Below are 15,411 nucleotides of genomic sequence, written 5' to 3' on the forward strand. Positions count from 1 at the left end.
TATTTGCTAGGAAATGAACATTTTTATGCTCTCCCCACCCCCCCACCCTCATGAAGTAACCTGTATATTGTTTTCACAGTGGCATGGCAGAGAGAAATGCTAATTTTGAAGCCCTTCCTGAGGATTGGCGAGCAAGACTAAAGCGAAGGAAAATGGCTCCAAACACATAGTTTTTGTTTTGTTTTTAATTTTTGATTGTGTGTGTTCAGAGTCTTAACCTGTTTTACTGTTGTCAATAAACTAAATGTTATGAGGGAGAGCATATGAATTTTCTGGGCAAGGATATACACATACAAAGTTTCACATTTGTGAAATGCAGGTTTTTCTATTTTGCTGAAGGGTGGGGTGACCAAATACTTTGACCTGGCTGCCTTTATGCTCACACTGGCCAACTCAGCATGTTAGGTACATAACCTCATCAGTCTGGAACGCGTGGCTCATGAGGGTGACGCTTCTGTTGAGGACACTGACAGAAAGTGAATGATTTTCCTTCTGAATGGAGGCTCATTAAGCGTCCCAGTGTGGAGCTCTCTCTCATTCTACTCCAGAACAAGTGCAATTAAGAAGGCAGCTCTGTCATCTACCTTGCTGAACTGGGACTGGGAGAACCTCTGACCCCGCTCCGGTCTGCGCCCCTGGAGTGCTAAGGAGCATCAGCTGGTGGTTTCCCTTGTGCTGACAGATGGCCACGCTCTTAAAACTATTGTATCTCACACAGTCTAGAACTGATAGTTGTCATTTCATACACAAGACAAAGTATTTCCATTTCTGTACCGGCCAGCCACACGCGTTCTTGTCTTTGATTTTGAGAATTTCCCCCTTACATCTGTGGCAGTAACTAACCAGAGCCACTGTATACGTTGATGTCTCCGTTGTCTTACCTTATTCCAAAATTCACCTCCCTTTAATGTGTGAACGTATTTTCCATAAAATTCCAGTATTTAAAAAGCAGTTTACTGTTCTGTATTTTCTATTGTACCACAATCAGGTAAAAGTCACTTTAAACCGAAGAAAAGTCAAATTGTGTTTTAAAGCTGTTTGTATTTATCCAGTTTCTGACCTTGTAAATTTGTATATATGCACTAATAAAGCCTTTTTTTTATACTTCTGATTGTCCTTTTGCTCTTGTAAACCTGTTACTCTGTGATTATGTAACCAAGCCTTATTTTAAGTCAGTCTTAAATTTTTTTAAATCTCCACAAGACATTTTTCATTGCTTTTCAAAGAAAAAGGGAGGGAAACACCGACGGGATAGCACCCTTTCAGCAACGCTTGTTCCCTGGAGCTAAGAAACGGCACACAAGTGAGGGTATGGTGAGGGCTGCAGGCTTCGTTTTCCTCAGCCCGGTTGCGACTGATGACCTGGAAGTGGCACCGCGATAGCGGGTGAGAAGGGTGGCTCTGGAACAGCTACCTTCCCCGCCCTGGCCGGTGGCTCCACGGACTGAGCGCCAGCCTGCGATGCCCAGGGTCGCCGGCTGATTCCAGCTCTGGGCACCAGCCTGGGCCGTGGGCCAGGTCCTCCGCTTGGATGCTTGCGAGAGGCAGCCAATCCCGGTTTCTCTCCCTCTAAAAGCGGCTACCTTCCCTTGTGAGGCGGGGCCCCGCTCCGCGGAAGCGTCCAGCGGCCCGCCCTCCCGCTTCCGTTTCGCGGTTGCTATGTTACGCAGCCCCCAGCAGAAGGCGGCGGCGGGTGACCGCGGTTCGCGTGTCCGCCCGGTGCGCAGCGTGGCCTCTGTACCTGCTGTGCCGGGGCCTCTTGCCTCGCTCAGGCGTTCCTGCCGCCGCAGGCGCCGCGCCTCCCCTGCGCCCCCGACGGCGGGAGCGCAGAGGCGGCAGCTCCCCTCTGTCTTCACCCCTAAGAAGTCTTCACCCCGCCCTCCACCGTGCGGGTAACTGCCCTTCACCACCTTCCCCGGGGCCAGGAATCCCTGAACCCCCTGAACGTCATTTTCAGTGCCCGCTCTCTGAGCCGCTGACCTTTCTTTTCCATCTACCCCAAACGAACTCGCCGTATCTCCCCATTACCTTTTATTTCACTTTCTTGCGGCATCCCGGTGGCGGGCATCCTGCTCGGGGAGAGGGAAGCATGGTGCCTGCTAGCGGTCAGGCGCCCCGGGAGAAGGCCGGAACCAAGGTCGCCCTCCCGAATTCCTCAGGTGCGCCTCCATGCGGCAGAGTGCGAACGGCCAGCGGGGGCTTGGAGCGGAGGCCGGGTTGGCAGGGATGAGGGAGCGATGTGACAGGGCGTCCTAACATCGTCCTAACGTCACATGGGAGCTGCGGAGGCAAAGGGTGGGAGTGGTGACTATGGGCAAGTTTTTCAATTGTCCTGGGTTTGGGGGTTTGGTTGGTTGGTTGGTTGGTTGGTTGGTTGGTTTGTTGCTTTAGCTTCTCCTGTGTAATCAGCTGCCCTTTTGAAAATCGGGCAGGGGCTGTGGCTGGATGCCTCTGTGACCCAGGAATCTTCAGTATCCCGTACAGCAGTAACATGTTCCCAGCGCTGGAAACAGACCGAAAGCAGGAGGTGGGTGCGCTCCCCTCTCCCGGAACTCCGCAGAAATCCGGTACAATCGGAAGGGACCTTTTTCTACCTGAAGATCTTGACCCCCAAGACAGAAGGATGTGTGTGGATGTCTTTCACTTGGTTTGTTTACAGAAGTCCTCAGGCATACTCTCCTCTGCAACAATCCTGCGTACCTTTTCTTAAGAGTTCAATATTATTTGAAAGGACTTTTCCTGATTTAAAAGGCCTTTCCTTTCACAGACTCATCCTGATCCCTATGAAGACTTTATGTACCATCACCTCCAGTACTATGGCTACTATAAAGGTAATATTGTCACCGGATGGTGACCAGGCCCAGAGCAGGTAATGTGCGGGTTCTTGACTTCATGCAGGAAAGGTTTCACGGCATGAATCCAGGTGATTTTGAGAGTACACTTAATAAAGCTGGGGCCAGTGAAACAAAGAAAGGGCTTAGGGTAGAGGAAGCAACAGGAAAGAACCTAGGTGGTGCTCTGCTTTGGCTCCCTAGAAACAGGAGGGCTGCTTTGAGCTCACTGGAAAGTCAGAGAAAAAAGGGGCCTTGGAGACAGGATCAGGGGGTGAGCCCGGAATGAGCTGTTGCCGCCCACTGCTCCCCTGGTTGCAAGTCTCTTGGGCACCCTTAGAGTTTAGGAGGAAGTAGAAAGTTCATGCCTGAGAAGGGGCATGGCCATGCTCTCTAGAGCAAGCCCTCACCAGGTCTTTGTCTTGAGGGCTTTTTTTCTTTCTTGGGGGTATGGGGAGAGTCTTAGGGGAGGGTTTCATTGGATATTCATTAGCTTTCCAGATGCGTTTTTAATATGCTGATACATCAAAATGAGTGTAAAGAGGAGCTTGGGATTACTCACGTTGATCTGCTTTATTGTTTTACCTTGGGTCTGTCATACCCTAATTGAATTTTTGTTATTCGTTCCCCTGACCATCCTTTCTTGTGTTTAGCTGGCTTAAACGGTGTCTCCGTCCTCTATCTCCCTGACCAGGGTGATGTAAGCTTTGTATTCTCTGGTTAGGGAGGAGTGATAGAAACCGTTTGCTCTCAGGAGTCCTTAGTTAGGGAAGATGAGGTCTTGTGATTCACTAGTTGGCTGAGAGTTGTGCAAAGTGTTTGGCCTTGTTTAATGATCCTGTCTCAGTTTCCCCATTCCACTTGGCCAGGAATTTTCCCAACTTCTTACTATCCTGCTTCAATATCTTGTTCTTATCTAGCATCACCTTTCCTGGGTTCATGAAATAAATTGTTTCATTAACTGAGAGAGCTACGCTTGGACAAACTAATGAATTTTTCAAGGACCGTTAGTGAAAAATACCTCCTTTCCCCATTGCCTGTCTTCCCTTACACTAATCCCACCCTTTGTTAATTAGTCATTTTTTGCCTTAAAATTTCATTATGCTGGATTGTGACATGAGGCATTATTATTACCTTTTGTTAGCACAGTCTTAATGTCTGGAAAGACACATCTTCTCATCTTGTTCTTCAAAAGTGCCTTGCTTATTCTTGCCTTTTTCTATAATTTTAGAATTGATTTGTGATATTTAAAAAAATTATTGGGATTGCACTGACTCTATAGATTCTAATTTCACAAGAACTGAGAATTTGCTGATACTGGGTTCTCCAATCTATGAAGATAGTCTAATTCCTCATTTACTTAGGTCTTCCTTAATTTCTCCCAATAAAGTTTTATAATTTTTTTATAGAACTTCATATTTTTATGCTATTATAAATTATATCTTTTTTATTCTGATTTTTCTATATTCCTGTTACTTAAAAATGAAGTTTTTATATCGATGTTACTGCTGTCAACCTTGCTAAACTTTCTTATTTACTACTTCCCTTTTTAACTGATTTCTAATTGTTGAAAACTGAATATCCGGTTTGCCAGATTCAGCAGAGCCTTCAGGAAAAAGCAGCCATGGGGCTCAGGGCCACACTCCCACACTGAGGACCAGCCTTCACTGGCAGTGGCTCTCTCGCTGCCCTTCGAGCTCCAGGGTCTTTCTGCCTCCCAAGCCCTTTCCTTTTCCACTATCCATGCTGCTTCTCAAGTCTTCTCCCTACTGTAAAATGGAGAAAATGGTGTTGAACTCAAGTAAATTGGAATGTGAAAGCTCTTTGGAAGATGAGATGTACTCATTGGAAAGGCCCCTTGTAGCGGGGGTTTGGTAGCAGTGGTTCGGTAGGGACCTGGATGTTAGAGGTGGTGAACTAATCTCCCAGCACCTTTAATTAAACTGTCTTTTCTTAGCTCAGAGAGGGAGTTTACCAAACACTGCTACTCACCAGCAAGTTTTTAAGAATAATCCCCGATTCGTCTTGAGTGGCTCTTTTAGGGAAAGAGATGATTTGATTCCAGACCCACTGCAAAAGGAGAAGCTTCTATGTGAGTAATAACCAGTATGTATGACCCCCAGAACCCTCACTGCCTTGAGCAGCTGCTCTAGGTATTCAGAGGAACAGGGCCCACCATAGGAGAAGCCAGAGAAGCAACCTTGCCCACTGTTTCTGACATCACTCAAAAATGTTCCCTCCACCCCTGGCTGGTGTGGCTCAGTTGACTGGAGCATCATTGTGTAACTGAAAGGTTGCAGTTTTGATTCCCCGTCAAGGCCCGGACCTGGGTTGCAGGTTCAGTCCCCAGTCTGGGCACGTACGGGAAGCAGCCAATCGATGCTAATCTCTCCCGTGGATGTTTCTCTCTCTCTCTCTCTCTCTCTCTCTCTCTCTCTCTCTCTCATTCTCCCTTCCTCTCCTTCCAAAAAGCAGTGAAGATACATCCTTGGGTGAGGATTTAAAAAAAAAAAAAAGTTCTCTCTAAATCTACTTTGGACTGCAGGTTTAAATTAAAATACTTTACATTCTGGGTTATCTTCTTCAGTTGTTGGCAAATTTGTTAAGACTCTGCTCAAGAGTAGAACGTTGGCTTTTCTTTTTAAGATTTTATTTATTTTTAGAGAGGAGGAAAGGGAGAGGACATCGTGAGAGCAACACAGGCATATGCCCTGACCAGGAATTAAACCAGCGACCTTTCGTTTTGCAGAAAGAGGCCCAACCCACTGAGCCATAGTGGTCAGCACTAAAACATTGACTTTTCACACAGTTTTGTGGGGTATGTTTGTTAAGGCTCTTTGCATAATAGTGTTGGAAACTAGCTTAAGCAAAAAGTAATTTTCTACGGCTATTCCACAGGTTTATTCTAGAATCCAAGGCAGGAATTCTGCTGAATTTCTCCCTCAATACGTATTCAACCAAACATCAATTCACTTCTCTCTACTCCACATCCTCCTTGTCCTCAGCCCAAGCTGCCGCCATTCTCACTATTGAAACAGCTTCATAACTGGTCTCCTGGCTGCTTCTCCTGTTCCCCGATGCACCTTTCCAATGCATTCTGCACACTGAAGTGTTCTTTTTTATTTGCAAATCTGACCGTATCCCTTTTCTAGTTAAAATCTTTTAATAACACAAGACCCAAAGCCATAAACTAAAACCTTGATAATTTTTACAAAAAGTTAAACTTCTGTGTCGAAAAAAGTACCAACAATAAAGGAAAATCACAAAATGAAAAAATATATATATTCGTGAGAAATACATCAAAGGATTTTTTTTTTTACAAAACTGCTCTTACAAATCAGTATGTAAAAGATGACCTAAACAGAAAAGTAGGCACACAGTTTCCAGAAAAACAAACAGATGGTCATAAGCTTTATGAAAAGATGCTAATTTTTAAAGATAAAAATCAAAATGTCAAGGTGCCACTTTTTAAATATGAGATTTGGGCAAAAAATTCTAATTATACCTAGTATATATTGGCATGGGTGGGGACACTCTCCTACACTGCTGGTAGGAACGTGGATAGGGAGACTCTTAGGGAGACTCTCTTAGGAAGACAATTTGGCAGTACCTGGGAAATAGGACTTAACCCCTGGATGTGGCGATTCCATTTCCAGATATGTCTCTTACGTGTTTGCTCACCTCAGGGCCGGGAAGGCTCTTGCATTCTCTGTCCCAGGGCTCCTGGCAGGGAGAGGACAAGGGTTGAACAAAAGGGCCTGGTCCCGGGCAGGAGAGCTCAGGCTCCACCTCACCGCTCTCCCTCTTTTCTCCCGCCCTATTTGTTGACACTCACAATAATGTTCATAAGAAACAATCACCAGTTTAATATAATAAAAAACAAAGTGCCAAAATGAGCTGGTGGAAGTAACACAACAATGTGAATCAGTTTTAAAGTGGAAATGGTCACCTGACACCTTTTTTCCCCTGTTTTGATTATTGGAGTGAGGAAGATAGTTTTTTTTTTTTTTCTTTCTTTGTAGCAAAGCATTTATTCTTTTTTTTTTTTTTTAACCAAAAGAGTACAAAGGTAAAAAGGAAAGTTATATTTAAATGGTAGAAAAAAGCACAAAAGGAAAACTAAAAACCCTCCCTACTCAACAACCCTCAATATAGGCACTGCTGTTATCATTCTTTTTGGGGGGGGAAAAAATCCTTATGTGCCTCTATTTTTTCTTTTTAATTGCTCACAATTAAACTGTTTTTTCATTTTGATTTTCCTTTTTCATAATAGAACCTTTCTATGAGCACAAAAAAAAAAAAACCCTGCCTCATTCTTTTTTATGGCACCTACAATTCTATCTCATTAATATGTCATATTATTTTAACTTCCCTTATGATAGGTGCTTTGGCTTCCATGTTTTGTTATCTGAACATTGCTGCAGTTAGCATCTTTATATATGTATCCTGACAAACTTTTATAAGAAAATCTATAAGGTAAATGCTTAGCGGGATTCCTGGCTCAAGAGTTATGTGAAAATTTAAATCATACTAGGTACTGCCACACTGCTTCCCACAGTGGCTGCACCAATTTGCCTTCTTACCATCAGGGTCTGGGTGTACCTGCTTCCTTACACCTTTGCCAGGATGAGTGTGAAAACTCATAAATGTTTTCCCTATTAGGTAAAAAAGTGGCACCTCATCATTTTGATTTACTTTTTTTTTTTTTTTTGAGATTTTATTTATTTTTAGAGCGAAGGGAAGGGAGGGAGAAAGAGAGGGAGAGAAACATCAGTGTGTGGTTGCTTCTCACGCACCCCCTCCTGGGGACCTGACCCACAACCCAGGCATGTGCCCTGCCTGGGAATCAAACCAGCGACCGTTTGGTTCACAGGCCGGCACTCAGTCCCCTGAGCCACACCAGCCGGGACTGATGTACATTTCTTTCTGAGTGAGATTGAAGCGCTTTAACACATTTTTCAATGTTTGTGGCCACCCCCAATTAAACACCGGAGAAAAGATTTAGAGATAGAAATACTAGGGTCCAAAGCGGGTGTGGGAGTGGAAAGGGATAGGGGAAAGGCGGCAGAGGAAGGAAAGGCGAGGAGCCCTAAGACACGGCCGCCTTCTTCCCCCTCTTCCTAGGGCCGGCCTGCCTCCCGTCAGCTGTGCACGGACAGACGGAAGCGGGGAGCCGAGGTGCGTCACGCCCCTCCGGGCGGGAAGCTCAGCCGCCTCTGCGGGAGCCTGTCTTCACCCCCTCCCTGCTCCGCGCCCCGGCGCTGGGGGCTGCCACACAAGGGGCCTTCAGGCGTTCCTTCCCCTGTCAGTTTCGTTCTTGTCATTCTTCCTCTCATTTCCTCTCTCCCTGAGCATCCTTTCCTCCCTCTTTTCTCGTTCTCTGTTTCCCAGGAGCTCTTTTTCTCTCTCTCCTGACGGTTCACACCACTCTCCCCCTTCCCGTATCATTCTGTTGTGGAAGTCTCTCTGCCCTTTGAATGATTATGTTAGGAACTTGCAATTTAATTTTCAGAATGTTTTAAATAAAGTTTTATGTGAAATACTAATTGGTGAAATGAAAGGTCCCTCTCTTGCTTCACTCTAAACAAAAGTAATAAAACACATTAAGTAACTTTTTATTCATTTGCGACCCATTGTTGAAATGTCTTAGACTCATTAGCTCTGATTTAAAAAATAATAATAACAATAAGTTTCTTCTCACTTACTCTTAAAGATCTATATTTAAATATTTAATAGACTGTGCAGAATTTTAATTTAATTTTTATAATTTCTATGCTGTCATCCTCGAATAAATCTCCTGGAAAGAGAAACGTGTCATAGGATTGCACATCTGTACCCATATTTGAATACAGTGCTTCAAGTTACTTAGCTGTTATAGTTGGGCAGTGAAGTTCCCAAGGAGGAGAAGGCACCTGTTCATTCATTCCCTTGCCTTTGGCAGATTCCTTCATGCTGAGTTCACCACTTCTCAAGAGCAGACAGCTCCTTCATGATGAGTTTGGGGACACAAACCCACGCCTCCGGGAACCCCGAGATCTCTTTGCCTTTTTCTCTGACAGCGGGCCAATGCAGGCTCCAAGATGGCCAGTGGAATGTGAGGTCATCAAGGAAAACATCCATCATATTGGTAATGTGGCTTCTGTGTCGTGGTCTTGCTGTTCTGACAGGCTTCATTACGAGACCTCACAGTTTTAAGTCTTGTGTCCTGATGTACAGGGCAGAACAGGTTCAACATCTGTCATCTGGCCCCAAAATTATCAAACTCTGGGAGATCGATACACACTCACCAAAGTCAAAAGTTAACACTAATGTGTAAACTAGAATGTTTCTGAGTTTCCTGGATGGAGGAATACCTGCTAGAGGCCAAAATATTCACCCTTAAGTCTTTTGTGTGGATTATTCCCATCTCAGTATTAATATGCTTAGTTGAGTTTTATAAAAGTTGTATTTTTACCAGCCTTGGTATAGTTGGTACACACCATATATGCCAGAGCATCATTTTTACTGTTTTTAATTGTATTTTGATTTTATTGGAGTTTTGGGGGGGAATGGTGGAGGCATTTTTTTCTGACATTGCTGGCCATGCCTTTGAGATATTGGTGCAGGTATAATCTTCAACGCTTCTTTCATGAAGCATTTTCAGAGGCGGGTTGCATTGAAAAGTGAGGTCTTCTCTAATTGCTGGGACACTTAGGTCTAGCAATCATGTCTCTGCTTTAGACTGCTGGATAAACAGCTGGATTTTTTTTTATTTTCTCACTTCCCTCATACCATATTCATTCAGTAAATATTAAGCATCTACCACATGCTAAGTACAGTGCTTAGTGTTAGAGATAGAGGGATAAACAAGATGGAGACACCCAGAGCACTCACACTAGAGAAGAAGTGAAGGATAATAACCAGGCAGTTGCGTAGAGCATGGTCCCTTTGGGAACACTTAACCCAGACTGGAAGATCAGTGAGGGGTTCCTGAAGGAGCTGAAATATAAGCTGAGATCTGAAGGAGGAGTTAGAACTGGTCCAGCTGAGAGAGGATCAAAGAAAAGGATTCCTGTTAAACAGAAGAAGAGCACGTTGTGTTTGGGCAACCATGGAGCATCGAGCATGGAAGACGAGAGAGGAAGTGGAATGTAGGGATGAGCTTAGTGTCTTAACTGGGGGCAGAACTGCTCTTCGGGTGTTTGGAAATGTGTGGAGAGAGGGGACATTTTGAGTTGGCACAATACCTGAGGAGTCCTAATATCTGTCCCTGTCCTGTATACTTTTTAGGTAATAGTCCAAGTTGATCTGGCCAGACAGCAGGATTATGTGGTTCTCTATATAAAATAGACTAAGATAGAGAATTCCTGTGAGGATTTTGGACTCAGTTCCAAGAGGAAAATAAAAAGTGGGAAACTGGAATTTAGTATCCAAGTTATTGCAGTGGTAATCCATTAAACCACTAAATCTTTTTTTTAAAGCAATGTTTACGCAATTTCAAGGAAATTTGATAGCAGGCACTTTACTGTTTAAAATGAATTGTCAAAGCCTCGTCACTCCCCATCACTTTAAAAGAAAGTAGCATTGTCTGTTACCGAGTTGTATCTTTATATGCCCTTGGCTTTTATCAGTGGCCCCTGTACTTAAAATTATACTGAAAATTTGCCCTAGCTCCATGTGAGAAATCTCATAGAATTGAGATGTTAATGAAAAAGGCTTGTTTCCTCTGAAACAATTGATATCCTTGCCCCTCTATGGTAATAAAATGTATGTAGCTGATCATATTTTCCTGATTTTAAAAGGAAGCTAGAGACCAAATTTTGAAGAGTTGTTGCAGCAACTGTATTCACCTTTCCAGCTTACTTTTAAGTCTTCTATTTTAAGTGTATGTTTTTTATTGAAAAACTCCTCATAGTCTTATGGAAAGAAACAAGACAACTCGTAAACAAAGTAGAAGCTTAGGTTCTGATAAAGTGCTTTTTATACTGTTTCTTATTTTGCACTTTTTAAATGTCTTCTTTCAGAGGGAGTTCCACCTGAACCAGAATATTTTTATCAACCTACAGGAAACGAAAAGGTGCCAGAAATTGTAGGAGAGGAAAAAGGCACAGTTGTCTACCAGTTAGATTCAGGTATTGTCATTGCACCAAAGAGTGAGTAGTTAATCATGACAAGGTTATAAATATTTTTTATAATCATGATTTTTAAAAATTCATAGTTCTGTGATAAATTGTCTTTTCCAAACCAACCTGAATGGGAACCTGGCTATTCACGATCAATCAGCTTTAAAATTGCAATCTTTTTTTTTTTTAAATGACAGTACCCTTTTCCTTAATAGTTCCAAGTTACTTTTATAGCGTCTCCCTTGTTATTCCTTTTCCTGAAATTCAGATGTTGGATCTTTCGGGGACTTGTTCCTCTTTTCTCCACCTCCTATATATACTTTGGTGTGTACTTTTATAGTATGTGCACATGACTGTCATTTACTGTGTGGCTTCCTTCCTTAAGTTGCATCTTCCTAGGGGAAGACTCCATGTCTTTTATAAAAGTGTGCAGAACATTGTACCCAACAGGAGCAACAACACAACGCATTCTTTTCAAAGGCACATGGTAGATTCCCCAGTATATATAATATGCTAGGTTGTAAAGCAAGTCTTAATGCCTATTATTTAAAAGGATTGAAAATGGTACAAAATGTATTCTCTGACCACAACAGAATTAAATTAGAAATCAACAACAGAATGACATTTGGGAAATCTATAGATATTTAGAAATTGAGCAACATATTTCTAAGTAACCCATAGGGTTAAAGATATCCCAAGGGGAGTTAAAAAATATTTTGTAGTGAAATAAAACAACATATCAGAATTTGTGTGATGCAGCTGAAAGCACTGCAAGGTAAATTTATGGCTTTAAATGCATGTATTTGAAAGGAAGAGGAAGAGCCCAAAAGGGATTGTGGGAGAACGTCTCTTCCTTTCTTTCTTTCTAGCCCCAGCCATCAGGTAGGCCAGGATGGGCGCCTAGGGGTCCATCCAGGAGCTGTGGAAGAAAGGGCAGTCAGATGAAATGCGCTTCCTTCCCAGGGCGTGCGGCTGGCGGTACTGCCTGCTCTCTTCTCTACAGGGTCCCCTGCCCCACCTGGCCCAATAAAGTACAGCAGACTGGGATACACAGTCAAGCAAGGTTATGTCATACTCCTATGCTGGATTCGTGTGCACCGTGGCGGCCACAAAGGCCCAGTGTTTAGAAGGGTGCAGCCCATGGCAAGCCTGCCCGTCCCGGTGGTAACCAGCTGACGTTTGCTCGGAGCCTCCAGTCTGTTGCCAGGGGGTGAGCTGGATGGGACTGTGGGACTCGAGAGTCCTGAACTCGTACTGGGTTGGGGAAGCTTCCACGTACAGATTCTTTGAGGTTATCCTCATTGATCCATTCCGTCAGGAACCCTGACACCCAGTGTGGGCCGGATCACCAGACCCGACCACGAGTGCAGGGGGATGCGAGGGCTGACACCTGCAGGCAGCAAGAGCCTGGCCTGAGAGAGAGCCACTGTCCCGCCACGCTGCTGGCGCCCCTCCCATGCAGCTGGGAGAAGGCTCGGTGCTCTCCAGCCCCGCTGGCACCGCTAATAGAAGTAATGTTTGTAAAACTCTTACCTAATAAACAGTTTAGGACAGTCAAAAAAAGTGGGGGAAGGGGGGAGATCTGAAACCAGTTACCCTAAGCTTCAACCTTACTAAATTTGAAAAATCAGAGCAAAATAAATCCAAAGCAAGCAGAAGGAAGGAAATCATGAAGAGAATAATGAAATCAGTAAAATAGAAATCGGAAAAATAGTAGGGAAAATCAAAACACAAGTGGGATCATTGGAAAGATAAACAAAATTGACAGACTTTGGCCAACCAAACCAAGAAAAAAGAGAAGGCACAAGTCACCAAAATCAGCAGTGAAAGGAAACATAAACATCAACTCTACGGAAGTCAAAAGAGTTACAAGGTAATGCTAGCAACAACTTCATGCCAACAGATTAGATAATATAGATGAACAGGAACAATTGCTAGAAAGGCACAAATTACCAAAACTGACCCAGGAAGAAATTCGAAGTCTGAATAGGTTATAACAAAGAAATTGAATTAGTAATTTAAAATGTTCCCACAAAGAAACCCCGGACAGACGTAGGTAGCTTGGCAGGGTTTGTTTGAACCGTGTGAAACATTTAATGATGAAATAGTACTAATTCCTTATAAATTCTGAAAACAGAGGAGAAGGAGGGAATGTTTACCAACTCTCTTTGGTGAAGCCAGTATTGTCCTGGTACTAAAGCCAGACAAAGACATCACAAGAAAACTACAGATCAATATTCCTCATGAATATAAATGCAAAAACTATCAACAAAATACCAGCAAAACAAATCCAACAACGTATTAAAAGGACCGTACACCACGACCGAGGCATCCGTCCCAGGAGTACAAGCGTGGATCACCATGGGAAAGTCAGTAGAACCACATTAGCAGAACAAAGCAGGGGAAAAAACAACCATTTAAGGATAGAAAAAGCATTTGACAAAATCCGGCCCTTTGTGATAAGAAAATTCAGAAAACTAGAAATTGAAGAGAATTCTCTCAACTCAATAAAGGGTATTTATGGAAAAAATGGATAACTTCACACCCAGTAAATAGCTATAATAAAAATATAGACATAATTGCTGGGGTGCATATGGAGCAGGTGGTAATACTAACATTTAAGACAGAAAGGAAAGGGAATTAAATTTTGAATTAATAATGTCAGGATGCCAATTTAGTCATAGGGAGGGACCCGCGGGGGTAAGGGATCTGATGACAAGGGCATGCTCTGTCACTGCCAGAAATACATCTGATGCTCGTTGCATGCACAGGTACCAGAGCGCATTAGAACCTCTTAAAAGGACTTCTCTGTGGTTGGAGAAATGCTATGTTCAAGAAATAGAAAGTAAGAAAATATTCTCATAATTTGAAAGTCATCTCTGCTAGGTAATTATCAGAGCGGAAATCTGTCTTATTGGAAGAGGAATGTGTACTACGTTTAGTCAGTAGAAATAGAACATGTTAAAGAAGTGACGTAAGGGGAGGGTTTTGGAGAAACAACGAGAAATAGAAGGGAGGGTCCGCACTGTGTTGACCTTCCTATAACTAGAATAAAATGAGCCAGTTATTCCAGAGGGCCCAGCTGCAACGTAATTGCTCTGCTCCCAGTTGCCTTGATTATGAGCTCTCCTCCTGTTAGTACGGTGGAAAAAGCTACCGTATTTTGTCATGTATAATTCATACCTTTTTGCCCAAATTTTTTAGGGAAAAATAAGGATGCACATTATCCATGGGTAGTACCTGAAATACCTGTATCTGTTCTTGTGTTTTGTAATTATTTGTTACATAAAATTTCTTACACCATGTGTTCAAAAACAAATGCTAAAATTCCTTTTAATACGAAAAACATGTATGTATGTATGTATGTATGTATAAATAAATAAATAATTGGATTGAAAAATTATAATGAAAGATTTTTTTTCCTGAAAGGCTGGGCAAAAAACATGGGTGTGCATCACTCATGGTAAAAAACGGAATATACAGTGAAGTGAATAAGGTGGAGCAACTCGCAATCTGCCTGGCTTCACCTTGTGGAATGTGAGGAGTTTGGGAGGCATTAAAAAAGATCGTAAGTTGGTAGACTTGGATTATAAATAATAGAGAAAGCAATGCTTCTACAACCTTAAGCGATTCTTAGGATTATAAGGCCATTTTACAGGATTGGAGTCATTTTCAGTAAACCAGATGACCATAAATCCTCATGGATTCATCTGTTGTAGTCAGAGGTATTCCTGCCTGGCTTACCCAGGAGGGGACCCTGGGGCAGAGAGCGCCTTCTCCTGATATGGCAGCTTTTGTGAATCATCCTCACTGCCTTGTTAACACACAATTGTGGCAGTTGCCTTGATCTTGTCTTTTAGATTCATCCAGGAGAGCTGAGCCTACCTAATTGGAGGAACAAACAGAAAACCGAGAAGATGGGGCTCCGGAGGGATTTGGGGAGTTTGTCAGTTTAGGGATCCCACGGCAACTACATGCTATGAGAATATTGGCATAGGGGGAGAAAATTGTTTTGTTTTGTTTTTTGAGAAATGTTACTGTGGGCTATGGATTGGATCTTTAATGCTACCTAAGAGACTCAAGAAAACACTGAAATTTCCATATTAAAGGCATCAGCTTGCTGGTCTGTACTCTGACTAGTGTCATGGAGAGACTGAACCACGGGGGCCCCAGCCTGTGCTGGGATCACATGTGCTCTTGGCCACTGCTCCGGCTCCTGCCTCTGCGCCCATTTTCCTTCACTCACTTCTTTACATGATCCATTTGTCCTTTGCTCTCATTTATTACCCAAGTGTTTATTATAAAGTCTCCACACCAACGCACGGTGCTGTAGGAGCAAAAGTCATGATAGTATTACTATTTTTACTAATGAACTGGCTACTTGTACAGTCAGGCCCCATGCATATTACTGTTTGTTTAATGGTCAGCATCTTTGTTGATGTCAATCACTCGCTGATTGGTAGATATTGTTAACATCT

At 43.1% G+C, this 15,411-nt stretch overlaps 2 protein-coding genes across 2 annotated transcripts in view; both read left to right on the forward strand.

Moving 5' to 3' along the window:
* The window catches only part of FNBP4 (formin binding protein 4), a 40,772-nt gene extending 39,694 nt beyond the window's left edge, over positions 1 to 1,078 (forward strand). The window contains exon 17 of the mRNA XM_054586963.1: positions 80 to 1,078. Coding sequence (XP_054442938.1) covers positions 80 to 170 — 91 coding nt within the window. The 3' untranslated portion in view covers positions 171 to 1,078. The remainder of the gene's footprint in view (positions 1 to 79) is intronic.
* Positions 1,079 to 2,491: 1,413 nt separating this feature from the next.
* Positions 2,492 to 15,411, forward strand: part of AGBL2 (AGBL carboxypeptidase 2) — a 33,266-nt gene continuing 20,346 nt past the window's right edge. Inside the window, exons 1-5 of the mRNA XM_054586964.1 lie at positions 2,492 to 2,527; positions 2,768 to 2,831; positions 7,956 to 8,009; positions 8,773 to 8,958; positions 10,835 to 10,942. Of these exons, the coding sequence (XP_054442939.1) occupies positions 2,492 to 2,527; positions 2,768 to 2,831; positions 7,956 to 8,009; positions 8,773 to 8,958; positions 10,835 to 10,942 (448 nt within the window). The remainder of the gene's footprint in view (positions 2,528 to 2,767; positions 2,832 to 7,955; positions 8,010 to 8,772; positions 8,959 to 10,834; positions 10,943 to 15,411) is intronic.

This window comes from Pteronotus mesoamericanus, unplaced genomic scaffold (genome assembly GCF_021234165.1).
Source record: "Pteronotus mesoamericanus isolate MK-2021 breed Mesoamerican mustached bat unplaced genomic scaffold, CSHL_Meso_final scaffold_1066, whole genome shotgun sequence".
Taxonomy (NCBI): domain Eukaryota; kingdom Metazoa; phylum Chordata; class Mammalia; order Chiroptera; family Mormoopidae; genus Pteronotus; species Pteronotus mesoamericanus.